This window comes from Ceratotherium simum, chromosome 12 (assembly GCF_057802395.1).
Source record: "Ceratotherium simum simum isolate JZ-2026a chromosome 12, ASM5780239v1, whole genome shotgun sequence".
Lineage (NCBI taxonomy): Eukaryota > Metazoa > Chordata > Mammalia > Perissodactyla > Rhinocerotidae > Ceratotherium > Ceratotherium simum.
This window is the reverse complement of record NC_141911.1, coordinates 43,349,875-43,376,600: the sequence shown is the minus strand read 5'-3', so window position 1 is coordinate 43,376,600 and position 26,726 is coordinate 43,349,875. Positions and strand designations below refer to the sequence as shown.

Sequence of the window (26,726 nt, the reverse complement as noted above, 5' to 3'; positions counted from 1 at the left end):
GGTAACATGAGGGGGTCTTATGGTGATGGTACATTTGAGTATCTTGATTGTGGTGGTGGTTATGCAAGGCTATGCATATGACACAGTTGCACAGAGCTACACCCACACACAACACACGTAAATGAGTGCATGTACAACTGGTGAAATCTGAACACACTCTGTGGATTGTGGTGATGTCAATTTTTTGGTTTTGATTCTGTAATGAGGTTGTTGAGGCTGTTAGTGTGGGAGAGAAGGGGAGTGGAGAAGGAAGTGCACATGACTTCCCGGTAAATTTCTTTGCTACCTCCTGTGAATCTATAATTATTTCAAAATAAAAGTTTTTTTAACAAAATTTTTTTTTGAAGAGTGGCTTTGAAGTTATGGTGTAACATTTTAGGACAGAAAACAATGAAACAATCTGAAAAGTGAGTGACAACCAGGGAGTCACTCTGGGAGAAATTCCCTTTGAGTTTAAGAACGGTATTTGTATAGAGAAAGAGCACTGCCTTTTGAAATTTTTTGAATGCCTTTTATGAAATAAGGACTGGCATTATCTAGCCAAGTCAAATGTGACAGACCCCTAATGGTTGTCGCCTAGACTGGCAATGGACTCACCAATATCCATCTGGTCTCCCTTCATCTACCGAATTCAAAATTTCAGCTGAGTACCTGGATGCTCAGAAAAAGACTACATTTCCCAGCATCCCTTGCAGCTTGTTGTGGCCAGGTGACTAGATTCTGGCCAATAGGATGTGAGCAGAAATTTTATGGACAAGAGCCCATAAAAGGAAAGGAGCACACCCACCCTGTCCCCTTTTTGTAGGGATCAGACATTTTTCAAGAGTGGATAAGAAAGAGCCTGGGTCCCTGACGCCACTGAGCTCCATACCAGCCCTGAACCGCCTACGCAGACTGAAAGTGAGAGAAAAACAAATTTCTACCTTGTTTAATCTATTTTGGGGTCTGTAGTTGCAACAGCCTAGCCTGTATTCCAACTAATACAAAAGCTAAAACATAAACTGCTTATTATGGTGCTTGGCACAAATTTACATGTTTTAACTCCATTTAATCCCATTCCCCTGGTTCTCTTTGTACCTCAGTGGCCACTCCTTTTCTGTCTCCTCTCCATCTCTAAACCTCACAGAACTCCAGGGCTCAGTCTTTAGACCTCTTTTCTCTACCAACACCTCTCCCTCGGGATTCCCACTCGCCGTTCACCACCTCTACCGTTCCCACCCTTGTCTAAGCCACTGTTGTCTCTCACAATAGCCTCTAAACTGATCTCCTTGCTTCCGTGGGGCATTGCGCCTTTATTTTCCCCCCTAGCAGCAAGAATGGTCCTTCCAAAACCTGAGTCAGATGGTACTACTCCTTTGCTTAAAACACCAGTGGTTTTATCTTTCTCAGTTTGGCTTATTTCGCTTAACATATTTAAAACAATAATAACAATTTCACTTATACGTGGAAGATAAACAAACACATGGATAAAGAGAACAAATTAATGGTTACCAGAGGGGACAGGGATTAGGGGGTGGGCGAAAGGGGTAAAGCGGCACATATATATGGTGACAGATAAAAATTAGACTATTGATGGTGAACATGATGCCGTCTGTACAGAAACTGATAAATAACAATGTACACCCGAAATTACACGTTATAAACCATTATGACCTCAATAAAATAATCGAAAAAAAAAATGCAGGCTCTTGATGAACAGATAAACAAAAAGTGGTCACCCACACAATGGAATATTATTCAGCCACAAAAAGGAATGAAGTCCTGACACATGCTACAAAGTGATGAACCCTGAAAGCATTATGTCCAATGAAAGAAGCCAGACACAAAAGCCCACGTTATACAAAATATCTAGAATAGGTAAATCCACAGAGATACAAAGTAGATTAGTGGTTCCCAGGGGCTTGGGGAGGGCGGATGTGGAGTGACTGCTCATGGAGATGGGATTTCTTTTCAGGGTGATGGAAATGTTCCGGAATTAGATAGTGGTGATGGCTGCATAACACTATGAATATATTACAAATCGCTAAATTGTACAGTTTAAAAGGTCAATTTTATGGCATGTGAATTATATCTCAATAAGAATAAATAAAACTTAAAGACAGACAAACAAAGAAACAAAAACTCCAGTGGTTTTACAGCTCACTCAGGGTCAAATTCCAAGTCCTTCCCCAGGCCCACAAGCCCCATGTGCTCTCCCCCTTCCACGGCTGCCTCTCCAAGGCACAGGGGCCTCTTGCTGTTCCTCAAGCATGTCACGCAGGCTCCCTTGCCACCAAGGCCTGTGCCCTGGCTGCCCCCTCTGCCTGGAATGTGCTTCCCTCAGATCTCCATTTGCTTGCTCTCTCATGTCATATGTGTCTCTGCTAAATGCCACTTCACCAGAAACACAAACCTTCAGAGGAACAGCACATCACACCTTTCACCCTGCTGTGTTCCTTCTGACTTAACCTTATTACTGCCTCACACTCGGTTTTTATTTATTATCTCCATCACCCTTACTATGAGTACAGAGACTGTGCCCACCAGAGCTGAGGTTGGTGCAGATTCCTAGTAAGTGCTCAACATGTATTTGCTGAATACACTTGAATCCTCACGATAATCTCAGGAAGTAAGTCCTCCCCTCATCCCCATTTCACAGACCAGCAAACGGAAGTTTAACAAAATTCATGAACTTGCCTGAGTCCACAGAGCTGGTAAGTGGTAAAGCCAAGTCTGAACCCAGGCTGATTCTAGAACTCGCACTCATAGCCCCACCCCTGGGAAATGCCCCAGCAGTTCACCTCTCTGACTTAACAGAGTATAGCTGGTGCTCAATAAATGCCTAGGGTTGCCAGATTCAGCAAATAAAAACACAGGATATACAAGATGCCCAGTTAATTTGAATTTCGGATAAACAATGAATACTTTTGCACACTAAGTATGTCCCAGTCCTGTATTTTAGCTGGCAACCCTAGAAATGGCATCTCTCTATGGGTTGCTCCAGGTGGTAGACTCTGAACTACACAGTCGCCCAAGTTGGGGTTTACAGCTAAAGACTTCACCTTTCTAGTGCTTTCTACTTTCCCCCTGTTTTGAAAGGACTAATCCAGGGAACTGAGTTTCGACCCAAGCATTCTTTTCTGATAATCAAGATGAAAGAGCACACTGACATCTTTGCACCTGACCAGTTGATCTTCTACCAGTAATGCACTGGGCGGGTCTTGACCGAACAAATGCAGGATTTTCTCATCTCCAGAGAAGCACCTTCTAAAGAATGAGTCAGACATCTCTCAATAATAGGGAAAAATGCAATATTTATTTCCATTGCAAAGTCAGAATTCAGAATCAGTTGGGAGTGGTTGCTATTAGTTATTAAAAAAGAAAAAGTGACAAAAAATATGACATCTAATTCACTCTGGGATTAAATCTTTGGATGGGAAAGTGAAACTCTCAGGGAAGGTAACTCTTTTGATTCTAACAGACGAGTGGAAAACATTCATTGCAAAGTACTGCACCTGCTAAAGAGGGAGGGTTGGGTTTACTTCAAACTGACCCATAGTATGCCTTTGATCAACAAAAAAACATGAGTTGTGAGCCAGAAGGAAACTAAATTTTATTGCACCTACAACTGGCAGGGACATTAACATGCCACATCACTGGCTCCTTACAATAACCTTGTGAGTTGGTACTGTTACTTCCATTTTACAGATGGGAAAACCAAGGTTCAGAGAGGTTAAATAAGTTACCCAGAGTTCCACAGGGACCGAGCTACAGGTCTGATGCTCAGACACCAGCTTCATAACTCCACCACCTACGCTTCCATCAGACAATAAGTTCTTCCTTGTCTCTGGGTAGAACAGAACATAAATTATGGAGCTAGACAAAATTTGACTCAAATTCTTGTTCTTTCACTAATTAGCTGCATGACTCTGAGCAATTCAATTGAGCCTTCTGACCCTCAGTTTCTTCCTCTGTAAAATGAGACCCCAAAACTGTCCTTGTAGAACTGCCGTTAGAGATGAAGGCACATTAATACAAAATACCGATAAGAATAACTAATATTAAACATTGGCTTGGTCATCTTTGCAGATCGCTAAAGCAAGAGTTATTTCCCCCCAAGCCTGACATTCAAAGAGCCCTGTCTATTTCATATTTAATTAACATCTGTTCCTCAACTAGAAATGGATCCTGCTGTTTGCTGGGCAGGACCCCTCCCTCAGCCAGGCCACAGACAGAACACAATGGAATACAATGGCCCTTCCATCTGGAGCAAACGGTCCCAACCTAAAACGAAACCACGGACTGTAAGTTCCCGCCTGGCTATTTCTGGAGGATTTCCAAATGAGAATGAGTAATGAGAATGACTGGGTCTTGGTCTGCCTCTCTCTCTCTCACTTTTTCTCTTTTCCCTTCCTCCCTACCTTTTGGAGGGGCTCTGACAGAATGAAATGCTAAAAACAGGGTAAACAAAAGTTGGCTCAGTATATCCCAGAGCCAACATTTCCCAATACCCAAAACAAGGGCAAGGGCCCACTGACAATACCTTCTCCCCGGCACTGCACATTTCAGTTTCACGAAGAGAACCAATTTACTAATGCAACGACAATACTTTTTCTAACAAATAGAATTTAGTGATGGGGGAGAAGGAGCCTAAAGTTTTTTAATTTTCTAAAATCTCCTCTTATTTAAATAATAAACAAAATTACCTACCTTCATTTACATCTCTTCTCCAACTCAGTTTTTATCTGAATGTTTCTGTGGCTTGTTTCTAATTTTCTAATCTAATTTCTAACGACTTGATGAGCTGAGAGGAAATTTTCAATGCAGGCAGTACTTCTTTTTGCTGCTTTGCACCACCACCCCCACCCTCCCAGTTGCTGATACCAACTAACGAACAGGAAGGCAGCCCTTCATTTTATCACCCTCGCCACCCTGTCTGCACCCTTTTTCCCCCACAGACTTGGGACGGGGGCAAGTAGCTCAGATAAAGGAATGAAGTGGAGCAGCCGCGTCTGTCCCCAATTCCCAGTCTATGTCTGGCCTCTCCCACTCCCACCACCATTCCTGAGTGGGTTCCCCTCCCCATACTGGGCAGCCTCTCTGTGATTTCCTTCACCCTCCAAAGCCTTCCCTTGCATTGCTGGGAAGACAGGGATGATGGAGAACAGACACAGATTTCAAAAAGAGACCACAAGGGCCAGCTCCATCAAGTTCAATAGGCCCCCTTTCTAAATCTTCCAGAGAGGACTAGAAATATTCAAATGCCACAGCTTTAAAAAAATCTTAGTTTAGGCCATAGGTCCATGGAATGATCTGAACAAATCTGCCTAACACAGCAAAATTTATTGAAACAAAAAAGGCATCGTTTCTAATATCCAAACTCTATGGTTTATTTCTGTTTTTAAATAAGAGCAGGTCATTGAAATCATGCTTGAAAGTGCCTTTTACAGGCTTCTGAATTTGTGGGGTACTTATTTTCCCAGTTTATAGAATGGAGTTCACTACTGTTAGCCAGAAGACTGAGAACCATTCACACGAGTCCTTTCTTTTTTTTTTTTAAACAGATTTTATTTTATTTTATTTTACTTTTTTTTTGTAAGGAAGATCAGCCCTGAGCTCACATCCGTGCTAATCCTCCTCTTTTTGCTGAGGAAGACTGGCTCTGAGCTAACATCTATTGCCAATCCTCCTCTTTTTTCTCCCCACAGCCCCAGTAGATAGTTGTATGTCATAGTTGCACATCCTTTTAGTTGCTGTATGTGGGACGCGGCCTCAGCATGGCCGGAGAAGCGGTGCATCGGTGTGCGCCCGGGATCCGAACCCCGGGCCGCCCATAGCGGAGCACACGCACTTAACCGCTAAGCCACAGGGCTGGCCCAAGTCCTTTCTTTTTTTTTGTGAGGAGATCAGCCCTGAGCTAACATCCGATGCCAATCCTCCTCTTTTTTGCTGAGGAAGACTGGCCTTGGGCTAACATCCATGCCCATCTTTCTCTACTTTATATGGGACACTGCCACAGCATGGCCTGACAAGCGGTGTGTTGGTGCGTGCCTGGGATCCGAACCAGCGAACCCTGGGCCGAGGAAGCAGAGCGCACGCACTTAACCGCTGTGCCACTGGGTCAGCCCCCTGAGCCCTTTCTTTAGTCAGAAAATCTTCAAATGCCTAGGGTAGTGAGTGAGGCTCTGCCTTGGAAGAGTGGGTGGGGGGAGAGGGGAGAAATGGATGGGATATGAGTCTGTGGACTTACAGAAAACAGCATAAAGTTATAGGAGGCTGAGAACAAGAGATGGGAGAGAGAGTCTCAAATACAGCCAAAGGAGGATTTCCCCTAAACCCCACCTGCCTTCTTGTTTGGAGGTGGCATCTGTCTGTCCATGTGTACTTGTGTGTTGGGTGGAGAACAGGCGCTCGAGAGGAGGAAAGAGGAGAATGAGGAGAAGACAAGAAGGGACCAGGATATGAAGTCAGCCTGAGGACTTTGCTTGTTGGAGTTGGGTTTGCTGAATGGGTTGCCTTCTAGAGGGTCCTCTGATCTTTAAAGAAGTCTAAACTCATGACAATATGCATATCCATGTAACACCTTCATAACTCTTTGTCAGAAAGCAGGCCCATATTTTATAACCAAATTTGTACCCTAAACTCATGACAATATGCATATCCATGTAACACCTTCATAACTCTTTGTCAGAAAGCAGGCCCATATTTTATAACCAAATTTGTGCTCCTCAGGGTACTATGTCTTTTGAGGGCTTTGCCCAGCAGAAAAGGCTAGAAAAGCCATTGTCACGTAAGGTAAATATGAAATTACAAAAACGTGCTAGCTTCAGTATAAAATGTCCCATGTGAACTGACTAAATATTAGCTATAGCTTGAACGTGCTGGTTAAAACATAAGAAATAATGTGAAGCACATTAAAGATAGACAGATTTGGGATTTGAATCCCAGCTCCAACATACTGGGGAACCTTGGGTAAGTTACTTAACCTCTCTGGGCTGCAGTGGGCTGCAGTTCTATTATCTGTAAAAGGGGCATGAAAATATCATCTGACTCTCAGGTTTGTGATCACTAATTCTGATAGGGGATGAAACACTCTAAGCATGATGCCCTATATCATTATATATTTACCTAAAATTTATTTTAAAAGTTGTAGAAATTATAAAGAGGCAATCAGTAGGCTAGAAAGTCCACAACATACATTCTTTGGCCCAGCGAGCATTTTGAAAATTAGGACAATTCAAATAAAATCAAGACCTCCAAGTTCTCTTGAAAACCCAAAAGTTCTGGTAACAATGGTTCCTCACCTCAGGCGGCAGAGAGACTGCCCCCATCCCCCCCACCTCAGCCCACCCTTTCCCACCCCTTCAGCCCTCACCCACTTGGTGTTTGCCTCATATGTCGTGTGAACTTGCCACTCTGCTGAAGAGCATCTTCCTTAAATAGACATTAATGCAAAGTTCAGCCTCTATCAAGCAGACACGCTTCTGACAGCTGGACGTTACAGAAAGGCACAGTTTCATAGTCAGATATGGAGGCAAGCCCCAGATTTCACAGAAATTTCACAACAACTGATGAATCTCAGCTTCCTTTTCAGCAAAATAGGGAAAATTATTCCTACCTCCTTGGGTTGGTATAAGAATTTTACGCACTACGCAGGTAAAGCAACTAGCATACAGCTGGTATTACTCCTGGTACTGTTGGCAACAGGAGGAGGAGGAAGAGGAGGAAGAAAAAGCACGAATATTTAAATCAGGCAAAACGTGCCAATGTCATAACCAAGGTTCCACTGACAACTGATGATAACTTACTTACAAGTCTACATCTTTTTTTGAGGGACAAACAAACTTTTAAAAATTAAAATTGGACATCTAGGGCCAGCACTGGTGGCTTAGCGGTTAAGTTCGGCGAGCTCCGCTTCAGCGGTCCGGGTTCGGTTCCGGGTTGTGGACCTATACCACTCAACTGTCAGTGGCCGTGCTGTGGTGGCGGCTCACATACAAAAAGAGGAAGATTGGCAGTGGATGTTAGCTCAGGGCAAATCTCCCTCAGGAAAAAAAAAAAACAGGAAATCTAAGCTATGGATTAGCAAAAAATGTCATGCCCCAAATGCCCTTCCTGTTAGAGATACATAATGAAGGGTTTGTGAGTGAAATAATTTGCTGTCTAGAGTTTGCTTTAAAATATTCCCAGAAAACAAAAAAGGGAGTTAGATGAAACAAAATAAGTAAAATGTTGATAATTGTTGGGACTGAGTGACAGGTTAATGGAAATGCATTATATTATCTTTTAGACTTGTACTGTACTTGAAAATATCTATACATTAAAAATGAAGAAAGAAAAAAATTCACACCAAGTGTGATAATATATCCCGGGGGCCGAGTATGATGCCTGGTGTAAGACAGGAATTTACAAAATCTTTTTTTTTTTTAGATTTTATTTTTTCCCCCCAAAGCCCCAGTAGATAGTTGTATGTCATAGCTGCACATCCTTCTAGTTGCTCTATGTGGGATGCGGCCTCAGCATGGCCCGAGAAGCGGTGCGTCAGTGCGTGCCCGGGATCCGAACCCGGGCCGCCAGCAGTGGAGCGCGTGCACTTAACCGCTAAGCTACTGGGCCGGCCCATATAAAATCTTAAATAAAGATTTTCTGAATAAATGAATAGACAAACACTGCTCCTTGCATCTCTTGGGTCTTCCCCCACTGACACAACCATAGTATCTTCTTTGCTAGTCTATTGCTTCAGCTCTCCCCACTCCACTCTACTGCACAGGGAGCAGAAATAATGTACTTGAAGAAAAACTTCCCGCAGCTTCCAGTGGCTGTTGGCTGCCTTGCAAATCAATTAGTGGTTTCAAGACCCCCCCCAATCAGCCTCTACTGGACCAAATGACCTCATGTCCATATGTACATCTATAGTTCCATCTCCATTCTATCCAGACAAACCCCCAGGCTCTGGCTTTAATGCTAGGGAGCTCTTATTTGGATCCTGACTCTGCTACTTTCTAGCTATGTGGCTTGGAGAAACTAGCTCAACCTTTCTCACCTTACATTTTCACCTTAAAATTGGTTACCTGGCAGGGCTGTCTATGAAGTACCCAGCACCCTGCCCCACACAGGGCAGGTTCTCAATGGGTGGCAGCTATTATCGTCATCATTAATCAGCCCGACACATTATTCTGAACTTTCATAACTGTCTATCCTTCTGCACAAACTCCTTCTTGTGTTTTACTAGCTACATCCTTTTCCTGCTTAACATTTCTCAGATTAAACCCAATGGGCTAGGTCATCTTGAATATGAGAAACTGTGGGGGTCGTATGCCTGCTGTAAAATCTTTTATTAATGTGCCCCTCTGCCTTCCAGGAGGGTCATCTCGGTCTATGAGTCAAACTTGAGGGCTGGGACTTTGTCTTCTACTTCTGTATAACTCTACAAAACTCCAGAGCCTCACACAGAGGGCCCACATAGAAAGCAACTGTCTCTCAAACTGTGTGCACAATTCCTCTCAGTAGGGGTTTGGGAGAACTCACAATAAGGGAGATTTTCCCCATGAGGCATTCATGAATAAAATCATCATATCTACTTTCCAGGTGAGATCTGATCAATATCAGATCAACCTCCAGCAACCTGGGGAGTCCTTGCCCAGATCTCAAAGCTAAATGTGCTTTCAGTATTTTTCCTACTTTTTTATTTTCCTGGCTAATTATCCCAAAGCACAGAAAGAAATGCGTTACGTGCCTTAGAACACTCTGGTGTCATGCCTCAGTCCAAACCAGGTTATAATCGGCTTCTGCAACTAGTGGCCCCATTCTGCATGTAGGGCAGTGATTCTCAGCCTTCACTGGGTACGGAAGTCACCTGGGGAACTTTTAAAAAATACTTATTCTTGGGCCTCATGCCAGAGATTCAGATGTAATTGGGCTGGAATGGAGACTGGTAATTTATATTTGTAAAATGTTGGCTTAAAAAAATTTTTTTAAGCGATTTTAATGCACAGGCAGGATTGAGAACCACCAATCTAATGGTTAGGAGGGGAAAAAAAAGATAGGCAAGAGTTTGTGGTAGTCCCTTTAGGTTGACCTATAAGGCACTGGGAGCCATTGGAAACTTATGAGCACGTGACACTAAGCAGAGAAGAGAAAACAAAAAACCAATCATTGTGCATTGAAAGACCAGGTAACGTAGGCATTGATATAAATAAAAGAGGGTCTTCCTAGGCAGAGGAAGGAAACTGCTGCTGCGTCCCGCGATAGGATGTTTGGCAGCCTAACGGCCACCACTAGGGATCAGCCAGACAGGACGTAAACGGAAACCAGCCCTTGGCCTTGTCTCCATTCTCTTCTCTTTCCCATTAAAAATGCCAAGTGCTGACTTCAGCATGATGTTAGCTTATCTGCTGTCGAGAATAAAGCTGAGTTTCCACATACAAAGCTTTATTACTTTGGTCCAGAATTCTCTAAACAATAAAGGTTTCAGGGGATGCTTTTAGAAAAACAACCTACAAGTATAATAATAACTATTGCCTTTAATCACACGGGCTGTTTTTCTGGAAAAATAACCATCCAAAATTTCCGATAGAGTACTATCCAAAAGTCCTGGAGTAATGGTTTTTTTAAAAAATGCATTATGGGGCTGGCCCCATGGCTTAGCGGTTAAGTGCGCGCGCTCCACTACTGGCAGCCCGGGTTCGGATCCCGGGAGCGCACTCATGCACTGCTTCTCTGGCCATGCTGAGGCCACGTCCCACATACAGCAACTAGAAGGATGTGCAACTATGACATACAACTATCTACTGGGGCTTTGGGGAAAAAAAACGAGGAGGATTGGCAATAGATGTTAGCTCAGAGCTGGTCTTCCTCAGCAAAAAGAGGAGGATTAGCATGGATGTTAGCTCAGGGCTGATCTTCCTCACAAAAGAAAAAAAAAAAAGCATTATGATGATAACCAGTTTTGGAGAGAGTGAAGTGAAACAGCCATTCTTAACCTCTACTGGGGAAATATAAATTGGGACAATCTTTATGGAAATTGGACAGTGTGTGCCAGTAGCTTGGAAATAATTCATATTTTTTGATCTGTTGCTGTAAATCCATTCCTAGGACTCAAAGAAAATAATCAGAGATGTGATATTTGTGTACAAGTTTATCATAATATATCTATCATATGATATATATATAACAATATCATATAAGTTTGCCATATAATACTTAAAATTTGGAAGTAACCAAAGTAAATGTCCAATGAAAGGGGACCAGTTAGATAAATTTTGGTATCTCACTAAAGCAGAATAGTGAGAATCTACTAAAACCACGCCTTCAAATGATATTAATATATTAAAGAATGCTCATGGTATGTTCTAAGTGAAAAACAGAATGTTACAAAGCATTATTTAGTAGAAAACTTTTTTTTTTTTTTTTGGGAGGAAGATTGGCCCTGAGCTAACACCTGTGCCAATGTTCCTCTATTTTGTAGATGGGACACCGCCACACCATGGCTTGATGAGTGGTGTGTAGATCTGTGCCTGGGATCTGAACCGGCAAACCCCGGGCTGCTGAAGCTGAGCATGTGAACTTAACTACTACGCCACTGGGCTGGCCCCAATAGAAACTTACTTTTTAAGTATAATGCAAATACAAAACCATACCTGAGGAAAACATGGTGATATGCTCATATGGATATCCTTTATTCTTTTCTTCATATTTTTCTATCGTTTCTACATTTTTTACAATAAACATGCATTACTTTTATGATTTTAAAACATACCAAAAAAACCTTTTGTTTTTAGCGTACATGGAGTTTCAATGAAAAAATTTTAAAATAAAAAGTGACCAGTCTTTCTCCCATTATGAGTTAAGGACACACATTTCTGAAAATGTTTCTCGATCCACACCAATGTTTTTAAAAAAGCAGTAAAATTTTGACTTTAAGAGACCTTCTGACCTCAGCCCATCGCTCACCATTTCTCCCTTATCCAGGTTCTTGCTAGTTGGAATGCTGGCAATCCCCAATCATAGAATCCCCAAACATTTGTAGAGGGCAGAGTGTGCTCAGCAGAATATTCATGCTCTCCTAATGATCATTTCTATAAAAGTTTGTGGAGCCAAGGATCAGGAAATGAAGAAACCATGAGGTGTTGTGGGTACTGAGTCCTTGGGGCTCCACAAACCACCAGATGCTATGAGGTACACGTTACCTAGAAGCTCATTAGTTCTATTCTGGGACTCAGGACCAGATCCACGGTCATCATGGACCAGAAAACACCTCCTTGACCCAGGCCAAGCAATTAGAGGAATCCTAGGACTTTGGTTCTTCTCGAGGATAGTACAGGGTATTCAATGAGGATTGGCGTGCCTACTTCAGAGAAGACCTAAGTACCTGACATGAGAACAGACATGAATTGATTTGTGCAGGTCAACCTCCCCCTCCCTGCTCTCAACAGTCCCTCCTCAATCCACCCAGAGCTGAATCTGAGCTGCTACTTGATCAGGCTTCAAGGTGGGCAGAGCAAAGAACCAGAGGGCCAGAGCCTGTCACGCCATTTGCTCCATGGTATTAGACACAGCAGAAGTTCTGGGCCCCATTCAGCATCCATCTCTGGAGCTCAAGGCCATCAGCTGGCAGGCAGCTGCTTACTTTCACAGCCAGTTCTCAGAAGGTAAAAGGAAGCAGGTACACCCATGGTTAGCAACGGAAGTGTGTGGCACACGTCCAGCTGAGCCCCGCAAAGCATCCTCAGGGCGCTGTAACACTCAGCCAGGAAACAAGACCCACCTCATAGGAAGTTCTGATGAGTCTGAAGATGTCTACCTCAGGGTAAGGCTCCACGTCATCACTGAGCAGCGAGTGGAGGTGAGGGATGGGAGGCAGCGTGCTGTCTTTATTGGTCACACTGTCTAGATATCTGGAAGAAGAAATGAACCAGAAGTCACTGGGAGGCTAATCCGGAATTCTCCCATTACAGTTCTCCACCTATTTTCTGCACACTCTGCATTTAAAAACAGAAGACAAGAATTTCCTTAAGAACAAAATGAAACTCCCCTAACTTCTAAAGACAAAGCATATGAAACTAAATCCTCCGCCACAGAGGGAGGTGGGCAGTATAATTACCATTGAGCCAATTATGACTCATGAAACCAAGGGGAAAAATAGATGGAAACCAGACGAGGTTCTCAAAGTGAGGCTCAGTCCCTCACCTTCCTAAAACGGTCATGGCCTCTCCGTCGTCCTTGCAGTTCAACAGTTTGTCCACATTTGCATCCAGCACAGCCAGGGCCAACTGGAAGATCACTTTGATTCCTTCATAGAAGAAACAGTCGACAACCACAACTGCACTCTCGAAGGGCATCACACTGAGAAACAGCGTGAGGAACCAAGACAGGGAGATGGTGGAAATCACGCCCAGGTCCTGCATGCAGTCGTACAGCTGTGGGACATAGTCTCGTGCCAGTTCCTCGAAGACACCCTGGTCCACCAGGGCACCTGTAGCAGGGGTGGACACAAAAGGCCATGGGTTAGCCAACTACATCTTCTTACTAATGAACCCACTCAAATGGCTTGAGGATAATAATCCAGCTCACAATTGCTGCTGAGATAGAATTCCGCTCCTTTCTCCAGCTATTCTGTGCTTACTATGCTACTAGTTACTAGTTAGTAGACCAAGGAGCCAACACAGCTCAGTCACCAGATTAGTCCTGGCAGCATCTTCTTTCTGGGGTCTTCCTGTTCTGCTTTCTCTACCATAAAAGAGCAATAACGTGATAACTATAAGGATTGTTGAAAAAGTCAGTTTCCAAAGTTTTCACGACAATTAGTTATTTTGTTGGCAACATAATGTCTGGTTAGGCATGAAATGTATGTCTAAGCAGCTCCATATCTTGGCAAACCCTTATGTAAAAGAAAAAATCGCTCTTCTGGATGCACCGTCCCCACATATGAATCATTTTTTTAAACGATTGTTTCTTAAACGTAAAAGCATTCCAGCTGTACATATTGATGAACTTACATTTCTGAAGAATATTTCCAATGAATCAAATTAGTGTGCAAAGGTTTAGAAGTGAAGACAGAACACAAGAGGGAAACATAAAACATACATTTTACTATACTACCAACGAAAAGCTTGTCCTGCTAAATGAATGTCTAACACTTGAGGGGAATATAAGGAATAACAGCAATTATTTGTTTAAATGCTCACAATCGTTTTTTGCTTCACAGTGAAACCAGTTCTGAAAAATACCTTAGAAACTTAGCTTTGGATAAATTTTTATATGCTATTTTGTCCACTCCTTTTTTGAATACTACTTCTTTCCCTAGATTCCATCCTCTTTGTGAAAGAATTTTTTGTCAAACCTTTTTGGGTTGATAGTCTGTGTGCCTGGTGAAGCTCTCACGTGCCACAGAGTGACACCCACATCAAATGTTTTCTAAGATAATTTCTGTAACAGTGATACATGTGTATTCTCTTAAGCTCCACAGGGCTCCTTCGTGTACAATCTACATTGATTCAAGCCCTCTCATTCCCATTTTGGAAAACTGGAGTAGTCTGGAACTCTTTTGGCAAATGGTGACTGGAAACAGTGTTCCAGCTGGTATCCCGGATCTAGAAACATCTTCCTGATGAGATATAGGCGACAATGTCAACCACATCCCCACATACCAACAACTCTGGTGTTGTAGTAATCGGGAAGCATGCGCTCACACAGAGCCACCAGCAGCCAGAAAGCTTCCTCCTCTTTCGCATAGAGCAGCAGCACTGATGTGACAATATTCATGGCCTAAAGGAATACGAGGACCTCATCAAATACATTCTAAATACATCGAACACATTTTAACACAGAAGCAATTTTGCTAACCTAAAAAATTACTGAGCTAGTCTCACAGGGGCCAGCAAACTTTTTCTGTAAAAGCCAGATAATAAATATTTAAAGGCTTTTCAAGTTATACACACATACTATTCTGGGTCTTGTTTTGTTTACAACCTTTTAAAAATGTGAAAACTCTTAGTCCTTGAGTCTGTAACTGTTAAGGGTCCTCATGACCACCAATATTCACCAAAGACTAGCCACCACCCTTCCCAAAGCCTCATTCAAAAACTTTGCCCAAAGGCTATTTGACAAAGCATTTAACCAGCTAAAATCTCAGTGTCTTTAATCCTTAATTAATTCATCGAGGTAAATATTTCCTTTTTAATCTTCCATAATGGTTTCTATAACAAAGTACACATGGCTTGAGGCTCTCCTCAGAGAACAATGAAACCTTTCAAAGTTGGTGTCCTCACCCATTACTTCCATCTGGATAAGGGTGGTAGTGATAGGTAACAGTGATTTAAATTCTAAAGTGACCTACTTTATTAAAAGATATTATCAGATAGCTCATAACCACTCAAGGCTCAACTACTTTAATAGTCTTCTTAATTAAAAAGAGGAAGATCAAAAGATAAATATGAACTCTATTATATTAGAGGCCAACTAACTCCTGTACTTCTTTTGATCTTCTAGAAACCAGTAAGTGTTCATCAGACTTCTACAATGTAAATGTCAAAAAAGGAATTTTAGTCTAATAGGCTCTTTCTTGTAAGTCTTACTCAATATTTTCCCAAGTGAAATCATAATTAAAATTCCACTTGAGAACTAATCTGCCAATCCTAGTACATGATCATGGTCACGGTTAGTTCCTTAGTCATCAGTCAAGGTAAGTTTTTTTGAGGGTCTACTTTGTAACAGGCTCTGGACTCGGTATTGGGGGACAGGGAGGGGGAACACAGTGGTGACAAGTCTCACAGGGCTTAAAAGCTGGTGTCAGAGAGAGAGAATAAAGATGTAAAGATTAATCAATTCTGGGGTATATTTAAATTGAGTGCTATTAAAAAGATAAAATACAGTCATGTGTTGCATAATGACCTTTCAGTCAAGGACAGCCCACATATGTGATGATGGTCCCATAAGATTAGTACCATATAGCTTAGGTGTGTAGTAGGCTATACCATTTAGGCTTGTGTAAGTACACTCTAGGATGTTTGCACAACAACAAAATTGCCTAACAATGTATTTTGTATCCCCTTCATTAAGTGACGCATGACTGTAACATGGTCCAAGGAGACCTGTACTCTGTGTGTGTGTGTGAGTGAGTGTGTGTGTGTAGAGGAGTTAAGCCTGCTTTAGCTGTTAGCTGGATGATCAGGGAAGTCCTCTCTAAATATGTGGCCTTTAAATCTAAGGTCACATTATCTTGGAACTTCCCAGACTGTGGTATATTTACTAGTACAAGAAATAATTTTACTTGGTATGTGGGTGACATTTTTTATACCGAGTTAAGCATTTATTTTAATGTGTATTAAAATATAACCATAGCATATAAAAGTTATAGTCTCAAGGCCATTATTGCTGAGGTAGATGCAAAGTAGGAGCATTGTGGAACCTAGAATCCAGAATTAAAGGCCTGGGGCTCAGATATGCTCTCTATTATCCCAGGGAGGGATGAGAGTGATCAGAAGTGACTTTCCAAGGTCACCCAGCTAGACAGCGGTGGATCCAGAAAGAGCACTCTTGTCTCCTGGCTCCTCTGCTCAGTGCAATGGTTCTCAAACCAGGGCAATTTTGCTCCCCTGGGGACATTTGGCAATGTCTAAAGACATTTTGGTTGTCACAATTAGGCGGTTCTACTGGCATTTAGTGGGTAGATGTTATTAAACAGGAATGTTATTAAACATCCTACAAAGCACAGAACAGCCCCACACAAAGAATAATCTAGTCCACAATGTCAAGAGTGCCCAAGTTGAGAAACCCTGGTGCAGTGATGGTCCTGTTAACCATAAAGCCTTTCTTCTTCTTACTTACTGGCTATAAAGCAATTGTTTTTCAGTCTAAACCATCTGCGACATGTACCTGGCAATACCCTATGTTAGGATTTCGAAAAGCATAAGCTGTTAAGACTCTCCTCAGAGCAGCAATGCCCATTTCGTTCTGGAAGGCTGGGTGTTCTGGAAGGGAGCGATGCAAATCCCTCTCGATCTCCTCCGTGGCGAGATTATACTTCCCCATGGACTTCTCCACGAGGTCTTCATAGTACCCAGGATGCGTGGCCTTCTCGTTGATGGCACCTGGGAAATACCCAACAGATACAACATCAAAAAGTGGAAGCCCTGCCTCTGGTCTACAACCACAACGTCCTGACCAAAACTCTTCACTTTCCCACCACTCAATGGACGTTTGCACAACAATAAGGAAATTCCGTAGACGATGTGGTATGTTGCAATCGCAGTTAGACTGGTAAATTTACTTGTGGCCTCCTTCCCTCTTTCAGCTCCATAGTAAGCCAGCTATTTAAAAACCTCGTAAGGTGGAGGTTTCCAAGCTAAAAAACTGTGTCCCAAGGAACTTCCACAGACAATCCTGAGGGGCGGCTTATGAGTAGAGGGGGGAGGTAATCAGAGTAAGCTGAGCTGAGACCTCGCCTGTCTCAGACTTCACTTCAAACATAGCAGCTTTGCTTTTATTTTATTGGGGTTCCTTAAGATTTCACTTTAAAAAGGAGATTCTGCCTTGCAAAACAAGTCTGAACACCGCTTGCTGAAGCATAAGCTTTGAATGGCTTAAGTAGCCACACTGAAGGGCAAGAGGAGGTACCAGACTACCTGGAGGGACTTTTTAATTGCAGGGGGTGGTGAGGGTATTGCTAGCAGCAGTGAGGCACAGTTATTGATGGGGCTGGGATGGAGAGGTAGGCCAAGAATCACTGGTTTTGGGGATATTTACATTTTAAGATGCTTGAAGACACAAAAACCCCATATGCAAATATCTACATCTAATTATATATAATCTATAAGTAAAAATTATATATACACATGTACATATATGTACACATATATGTATGTATGTATATACCTATGTGTATACGTGTGTGTGTGTATATATTTAGTGCCAGGGTAAACATTCATATTTCACTGTTTACAAATCAGAGCCCCTGGGCTGGCCCAGTCCTTGTCGCTGATGGTCACCCAGAAAGCCAGCCATATCACTCACAATTGCCCTGGAAAAGGTAGTCTGGTTGACAGCAACCTAACATTGACTTTTGCTCTTTTCTCAAGGGAGATTTGCAAGCATTTCTTGCCATCTGGCCTGCACTGCACTTCAGTGGGTACACCGAGCCAGGTCCTGGGGCAGTGGTCTTAAGGGTCACGAGCAGCAGAGCAGGATCCAGGCGGGGTTCCCCTGCCAGGAGCTGGGCTCTCCCCATGGGCAAGCTGGCCTCCACATGAACCCCACCCCCACGAACTGGGTGGAAACATAGGCTCAGTTATCTACCCAACACAGATGGTGTGTAGACCGCCTTCATCCCCTGGCCTCATGGAGCCCATCACCATTAAAGAAAACACTGGGTGGGGAGGGTGTGGGAGGAAAAAAAAAAGAAAACTGGGTGGTCTAATTCTAAAAATGTCTCTGCAACAAGGCTGTGTACTATTGTACACTGTTTCCTGGTGCTCATTTTGAGTTTCATTTTCATCTAAACTGTGACTGTAAATAACTTCTAATTTGAATGGGAAGATGAAGATGGAATTTTTTGTTTACTCTGTCAGGGATCTGAAACCGGCTGTCAAGGTGACTAGTTCAACAAACACAAGGAAGACAGAAGCCTGGACGGTAAGAATCTTCTTGGGCTGAATTTGTAATCAGAGATGAGTTGACTCAAATTTGGGTTTCTAAATGAGAACCTATGGCTGGTCTACTTAAGGAAAATGAAAAACAAGACATGTAAATGAGGATAGAACAGACTAATTTTACATGAAACAGATAAAGCCAATTATTTTTCAGGATTCTATTCCCCTACTTCTGAGATGTTAATACATCTTATTAGGGGCAATTACCATTTACGTCTACTTTTAGAAAGAGCTACGAGGTGTTTTTTTTTACAGCTTTCCTATAAGTTTGGAAACTAGTCTTTTAATTTTAATGTCATTTTTTAAATAAATGTTTTAATAACAGCACTTGTGTCAGACCATCTTAGGTTCAAATAAAATATTCACATAAGTCTATTTAGAATGATTACATGTCAGGCCTCTAACGAGGTAGAGCAACTGATTTATATTGAAGTAAAGACTGGTGACACCTGAAGGAATGCCCTGATGTTTGTGACAGAATAGATCCCTGGGATACACTGGATGCTGCTGGCTGGGGGGAAGGAGTGATGGATGGGCTTAGCCTGAAGAAACTCTGGTTTCTGTAGCGAGCTCAAAGGTTTGACACGCCAGGGTTATGTTCGGGCATGAGCCTGGCTTGTGGACAGTGAAGGAAGACACATGTTTCCCAGAGGTCCATGACATGTCCCCTTCCGTCCTTCCTGGCATCTCCAGCTTGGAGTGTAAGTGTGCTCTGGGTGGACTTTCAGTTGTGGTGCACATTCTGGCCTTTCCTCACATCTCCAGTGGTAACCAGCCAATTCAGGCAGTGGTGAAATTCAAGGAAGAGGCTTTCTTATTGTTGTCATTTCCTCCCTCTCTCCCCGATGCCAATGACTGCTCTGACCATGCGCCACACTTAAACACTCTCAATGAAGTTGACACAGGTGAGAAAGGAAGAAAGGACTTCAAAAATCACAAAGTATTATACTCTTTTCCTTCAGGTTCTCTTTTTTCCTAAATAGCATTAGTGAAGAAACAGAAGAGGTTATGAGGACTCAAGGGATGGTAGCTTTGACATTTGGGCCACTGAAGGAGTGTCCTGTATTTCTATGGAGTAATTGAGGGTCTTCAACACTCTGGTGAGGAAACAAGATTTCGCTCTGAAGCAGGGGTTGGCATATGTGAAAGAAGCCCTGATGCATGATGGAAGGCGGAAGGGAAGCCCGGGTCCCGAAGACTCTGGGCCAGTGCTCCCACCCCACGCCCGGCCGTACCTGAGAGCAGCAGCCAGAGCTCCCCTCGCATGCTCTCCGGGATGCCCTTCAACACCAGCTCCCGCGTCTTTTCCGTGCGGTACATGCAGATCCCTTGCCCGTACTCAGCAAAGTGAATCTTCCAGGCTTGCTCTTTCAGAAACTCTTTGGCCTGAAAGGGATAATGAAACACTACTACATCCCAAAGTACTTGGAGGACAGTAAGGAGAGGTTCAAGGGAAGGTCAGAACATTTCCCCTCATAGATGGGGCGGTTAAGTCCTAGACAGAACTCATAAGAATAAAGAACTCAGATTTTCTGGAATCCTCCCCTAATTTTTGTTTCGTTTTTTTTTTTTGTAATGCTAATATTTTTTTTATTGATGTCATAATAGTTTATAACATTGTGACATTCCAGTTGTACATTATTATTTGTCAGTCACCATATAAATGCACCCCTGTGTCACCCCTTGTGCCCACCCCCCAACTCCCTTCTCCCTGGTAACCACCAAATGTTCTCTCTGTCTGTGTGTTAGTTTATATGGAATCTTTCTCTAATTTTACACATCTATCATAGTCTACAGATCTGCCTTGAAGCTTTCCGGCCAAGAGTCAGAATTCTACGTACCTGCAACGGGTGAGCAGAATGCAAATTATATTCATGGCTTTATGTCTACACCTCCAAGTGAAAGTGAGTTATGTTTTTTAAATGTGGGCTTAGAAATTATGTACTTACTTGTTGGTAGACTTAAGTTAAAAACAAGACAAAACAATGTCACCTGTATCCTTTATAACTCTCGTCTCCTACAAAGAAGCCACTCTGAAACCTAGTGACATATTTAGAATGAAATCAGCTGCTACTTATAGAAAGTTATCTATTTACATAGATATTTATGAGTTTACTTTTATTAAAAAACATTTTTAAATATTATTGTTCTAATATAGAAAGCTCCAGGGAAGAACAGGAGGCACCCACCAATTTGGGGTTGAATTCCTCAGGAGACCGCCGCCGATACATGGTCATCAGGGTCTGTGTGGCTGTGGGGACGCTGTTGCCGTTTAGGTTAAACTGGCGCTCTCCATCTGGGTCTGAGCTCGTGCTTCTCTGGGGGCTGGAGGAAACGAGGCTGCTGGGCCGAGAATACACCTGCTGATGGAGAGAGGAACAAGACATTGGAAGGGTGTGGGCAGTAGAATCTACTTCTTCAGTGTCCTCTGAACAGGTACCAATAGGTACATCATGGCTCCCAAGAAACAGGAGAAAGGCAGCAAGCCAGCATTTTGGCAAGGATCAGACAGGTGCATGGGGCATAGGCTACAAAGCTTCCGTGTTCAAAATAGACTTCCTCCATATTTTAGACATATTTTTGCAACAAACTGGTTGGCCATTTGTCTCTCTGATCAGTTGTTTATGGGACCACTTCCCTCATATATTCTCTAGTTTCTGGTGCCTCAAAAATGCCCACACAAGTTTGGAGCAGGTGGATAGGGCCAGGGATGTTACTTGTGAGCTCACCATCTTTACGACATGCCAGTAACTTGCTCTATCACTTGAGCTAGTCACATATCATCTGGGGCTCTAGTTTCCCTGGGTGTTGGTCCAGAGCCTAATTCAACAGGGACACAATACATATTTTATCTTAATAAAATCATCATCATGCTGTATTTCGGGTTTGAGACTTTATTTAGTGACCTCTGCAGCATTCCCATCAATGTCACTATATGAACCAGAGTCTCTTGCTGTGTAACCAGGATAAGTTACTTAATAACTTTTTCAACTGTAGAATAAGAGGGTTAGACCAGATATCTGTAAAGTTCTGTCCAGCTATATGATCCCAAATACAAACTCCACAAGATTTAAATGAGATATTGCTCTGGGCATCAGGGTAGGTAGTTTGTCTTAGCACAGCTGCACAGCCTGAAGATCAAAGAGAATGGACAAGGAGCTGAGCACTCCCAGGCAGAGCAATAAGACACACCAAAACACCCACAGGTGTCTTCCACAGACCTCATCATCTGAACTGTTGTAGCTTCCTGCAAACTCTTTGTCCGAGTATATTTTGGAGGTCGTCTGTTGCAGGAAATCAGAGATCCTCTGTACTAGAAAGTCTCTGTCTTTCAAGTTGGCAAATAGGAAGGTCATCCTGTTCCTGGTGCTGATGGATAAAGGACTGGGGAGCACACTGGAGCTGTCTGCCTTTTCTACAATTGTCACCTGAAAAGAAGCATGAAACAACAAGCATTACTGTCCAGGGATTACCCAATAGCCTATGAGCAGTACTAAAGAAGGAACACAGCACTTTTTTTTTTTTTTTCAGTGAGGAAGATCAGCCCTGAGCTAACATCCATACCAATCCTCCTCTTTTTGCTGAGGAAGATTGGCCCTGGGCTAACATCCGTGCCCATCTTCCTCCACTTTATATGGGACGCCGCCACCACAGCATGGCCTGACAAGTGGTGCGACGGTGCGCGCCCGGGATCTGAACCTGGGCCACCAGCAGCGGAGCGCTCGCACTTAACCGCTGCGCCACGGGGCTGGCCCCACACAGCACTTTTTTATTCTGCAGGAACCACCCATATTTTATCGAGGCAAACTGAGATTCTTTGACTTTGTTCCAATAAAATAAAACAGCTCATAACAAGTCAAAATGGAGCTCATACCAGAAGCTGAAATCATCTTGCTGGTCTTTCTAAAGCAGTAGTTCTAAACTGGGAGTGATTCTGCGCCCCCAGGAGACATCTGGCAACATCTGGAGGCATTTTTGGCTTCACAAGTGGATGATACCACTGGTATCTACTAGTAGAGACCAGGGAGGCTGCTAAATGTCTGGCAGGGCACAGGACAGCCCGCCCCCAACAAAGTCTGGCCCAACACATCAATAGCGCTGAGGTTGAGAAGGAATTCTCTGATTTTCATTAAAATTTCATGGAGTCATAAGAGAGAGGATTCCTAGCTGCTGCATTATCCATAAGAGACAGAAAACAACCCATGATCCTGGTTCCTTTTACCAAGCTTAATGTTGGGATGGTTTTCAAAACACCACTAATCCTTCAACTGTCTCAATTAGACTCCAGGGTTTTGCATCCTCACCTCCTACCACTTCAAAGTTTTAAAGGCTCGATTCTGCACAGACATGATGTAAACAGCTTAAGTGCAACCCTATCTGCACTGGCTGACTTGGTGTGTCTGTGTGTGTGTATGCACATGCACGTGTGCACGCGTGTGTGGGGTGAAGTAAGTCTACCAGATCGGGAGAAAAGTAGGAGAGGGAGACATCTGTTTTAGCTCTGAACTGAAGACATATACTTGATGGTTTATAATAGGATTTTCATCAACTGAAAACTAGGATAAATGCATTAAAACTTTTTCTTTAGCACATTAGGAAAAAACTCTCAAGGCAAGTCCTAGATAAACGGTTTATTTGCAGCAGCTCTGACTATATACTTAAAGTTTCTTTTCCCCTCTTTATTTCTACCTGCAAGCAGTCTAGACAGGTTCAACTTTAACCTACTCATCAGCATTTTCATGTGAAATACATTTCCTCCATTGCAGAACTTGAAAAACTTTTCTCCCCCTCAAGGCTAAGAAATCTATTGGAGTTGCCTAAAAAGTTGCATGGTCCCCAGAGCCAAAATGGGTATGGCTGAGACCTATAAAGGGAAAACTGCAGGACATGACTTCTACTCTCAGACTTTATAAATACATATAGTTACATATATTTACATATTTTTAAAGGAATCCTCTGAAATACCTGGAGTTGCACATAAAAACTTTTTTTCTAATGCCAAAAAAGCTAGAGAAACAGAAAAAAAAAACTCTCTTTATCATGAAAAGAATTTTCCCATAACACTTAAGGCATGTGCGAAACAATGCTTATTTTTAAAAGACCTTTAAAAACACCTTTTCTGACAACAAATTTTTTCTGATTCTTTCGGTCACCAAGTGTTGGGACTACAAGACAGATGTCAGAACTAAAGGTTCAAGTTCTGTGCCTAAAACACAGAGAGCCATGTACAAGACAGATGTCAGAACTAAAGGTTCAAGTTCTGTGCCTAAAACACAGAGAGCCATGTGGCTCTCGATAAAGTCAAAGTGGAAAGTCCTTTATCTAACTGGATCATGAATATAGAAATAATAAAGCTCCCACATAAAACATAGGAATGTTCACAAGGGTTACGAAATATTTTTCACTGACAAATAAGTTCTAGTAGAATTCTATCCTACAAGCTTTGTGCCACCAGGAAAGGATAACAGCTGTAGTCGAGTATTCTACAATATAAGGAGACACATTTTCATTACCAACTTGGGTTATAAAATAGACTGGAATTTAATCAAATCTGGGGGGTTAATATGGAACATTTGCAAGGTAATTTATGATTGAAAAAAAGAAGAGAGACTTCATCTGGAATCTCTCTCTAATGAGGAACCTAATCATTCACTTTATCCTCCTGCTTTGCTGCCTCAGTAATGTCTTCAAAATCTATAGCAATGCGATTCTGTGTCATCATTTAACATCTGTCCATTAGGTCTACCTTAAGCCTATATGTGGAATATATGTTAACAACCTCTAGTCAATATTTCAGTTTTTTAATAAAAAATTTAAAAAAAACAACAATTCCCAGCCTACAATCCTAAAAGTGGCCACTCCAAGTAGAATGTAATGTTCCCACAGAGGCTCCAGCTGATCAATCAGCTTAACTCAGTTCTGGAAGGCACCCAGTTCACGGAGAGACCACTCTTTACTCAAATAGACCCCGGATGGAGGGTGGAGGCCCCACTCCAATGCTTTTCTGTTGTTATGGTTACCTAAAGGTAATAAAAATTACATTAAGTCACTTGCTTCTTCCATTAGTCGGGGTTAGAGAACTACTGCTAATAGATCTCAGTGATTCATCAGGTTACAGGGAGGGGCACTGCTGTCTCATTGAGCATTTCTTTAAAGCTGCATCCTCCAACCACAACATGCTAATTTCTAAATGCCACCTCCACTACTGTCCTTCCTCTGATTTACCCTGAAGTATGATTGGATTATCTCTGCCTGACTACCTATTAGGGAAAACTAGCAAGCAGAAGGTGGGCTGAGAATATCAATCACCCTTCTTTCAATTCCCCTGAGCTCTCACTGTTGTATTCACACTAAATCACAGTAAAATGTACACAGAGCTTGCTGGACCCAAAACCTGGGAGGAGGTGAACAGGAGAGCAGACGTCTTGACAGCGGCTTCTAGCCCCTCTCTGCTCCTCATTTCCCTCTGGATAAACAGTGATGACTCATTCAAGATTCATAAATGGCACATCCATGGTACATTCTTAATCCCCAAATGGGCTTCCCTAGCCATACCAGGTAACTCTGCTTTACTACATTCAGGTAGTACTTGACGAAGAAAATTAAGTTTAGTAACAGTCTATGGCAAAGAAGGTACATTTGCTGGAAAAAGTTCTGAAATCCATTTCAGAGCCAAATGTAAGTACTGATGAATTATCTATCTCCGAATTCACACCCAAAAACATATCCCGGCCTCAAAATGTGTTATAATACCAGTTAGCTCACCCTCTAAGAAGGAGAACTCGATTTGTCAATTGTTCAACATTTTGAATTCTTTTTGATTCACCAATTCAGCTTGGTGATTCACCAAATCACCCAGACAACTAGGGACAGCCTCTATGCTCCAGAACCTGCTAAAATTATTCAAACTAGACAATCCTAAGCCTGTTTACCCTACTTTGCGTATTTCTTCCACGGAAATCACAATAAAGGCTCTTGCCCACATTTTCCCGGCTCCCTCTGTCTGCTGACTGACCCTGCTTCTTCCGTGTGGTCCCCATGGTGTGGTGTGCCCCCTCCTAGTGGGATCTGGGGGCATAACAAGCTACCTTTTCAATGGCGGTCACCCCTGATCTGTTGGCTTCACCAGACCTGAATAATTACAAAATCTCCTTTTTTAAACCCCAGGCGGTCTCTGGAAGAAGAAATCTTGCAGGTCCCACAGTCACTTAGAGCAATGACAACAGATGAAAGGGCAGCAGGTGCCACCAAAGAATTATGAACACTGACCTATGGTTAAAAGTCAACCAATTGCTGGTAAAAATATTGCTGGTTCACATAGAAAAGTATTACAAATGCAACTCACAATATCTATTTTCATTTGACACTTACCTCACGGAGTGGGATAATGAGGCTACATAAGTTCTCCTCCTTGCTCATAAAGCAGATGTAATTTGTGGAAACAAACATCTGCCCCAAAATGTGCATTTTGTTAAATGGAGTCCAGAGGGTGCAGTCTGTGTGGCCGTCTAATTTTTCATCTTTGGGCAGCCGGAAAAGTGCACGGTATCTCTCGCTCTTTGCCCTGGCATCAAGATCGCTGGAAAGCAATGATGGTAATTCATCTCACACAAGAGAAATGTGTCAACACCTTCAAAATGATGTAGCAATGGAGGCTCCCCAGCATCTTTCCCCTCCTCAATCTTGCCAGACTTATCTCTACCTTCCTAACTTTCTATTGGAGTTAACTCCAACATACGACCCAAAAGCATAACAAAATTATTTTAATATATTTAGGACCCTTGTGCAGTTATTTTACAATCAATATCTGTAATGTTCAAGATCTTAGGAAAACTAGGCCTGGACAGGAAATTCATCCTCATTCAAAGGAATACAGTAATTTCTAAAGAGATTATTACATTTACACTTACCCAGAGCCACTTTTGGGGCCTTATCTCTTAAGAAAGATCTAATGAGAACGAAAGATCTAATGAGAACACAAACAAGCCACATGAATCTGCTGGCTGTCACTGTCCGCCCTGAATAGACAGCAAAATTGCCTGAAACACAGGCACAACACACCTCTTGGACAACTTGAGTTTCCAACCTCAGCTGGGTCCT

At 42.5% G+C, this 26,726-nt stretch overlaps 1 protein-coding gene across 6 annotated transcripts in view; it reads right to left on the bottom strand.

The window, feature by feature from the left end:
- TBC1D9 (TBC1 domain family member 9) overlaps positions 1-26,726 on the bottom strand; it is a 114,368-nt gene that overhangs the window by 20,851 nt on the left and 66,791 nt on the right. For 4 of the 6 annotated variants that reach the window (XM_087437584.1, XM_087437587.1, XM_087437588.1 and 1 more), the window contains 8 exons: positions 25,998-26,205; positions 21,848-22,054; positions 20,816-20,989; positions 19,862-20,012; positions 16,855-17,069; positions 14,628-14,745; positions 13,168-13,453; positions 12,746-12,875 (listed from right to left, as the gene is read on the bottom strand). In XM_087437584.1, the coding sequence (XP_087293710.1) occupies positions 12,746-12,875; positions 13,168-13,453; positions 14,628-14,745; positions 16,855-17,069; positions 19,862-20,012; positions 20,816-20,989; positions 21,848-22,054; positions 25,998-26,205 (1,489 nt within the window). The remainder of the gene's footprint in view (positions 1-12,745; positions 12,876-13,167; positions 13,454-14,627; positions 14,746-16,854; positions 17,070-19,861; positions 20,013-20,815; positions 20,990-21,847; positions 22,055-25,997; positions 26,206-26,726) is intronic. The other 2 variants (XM_087437585.1, XM_004426472.3) reach the window with 1 other exon arrangement.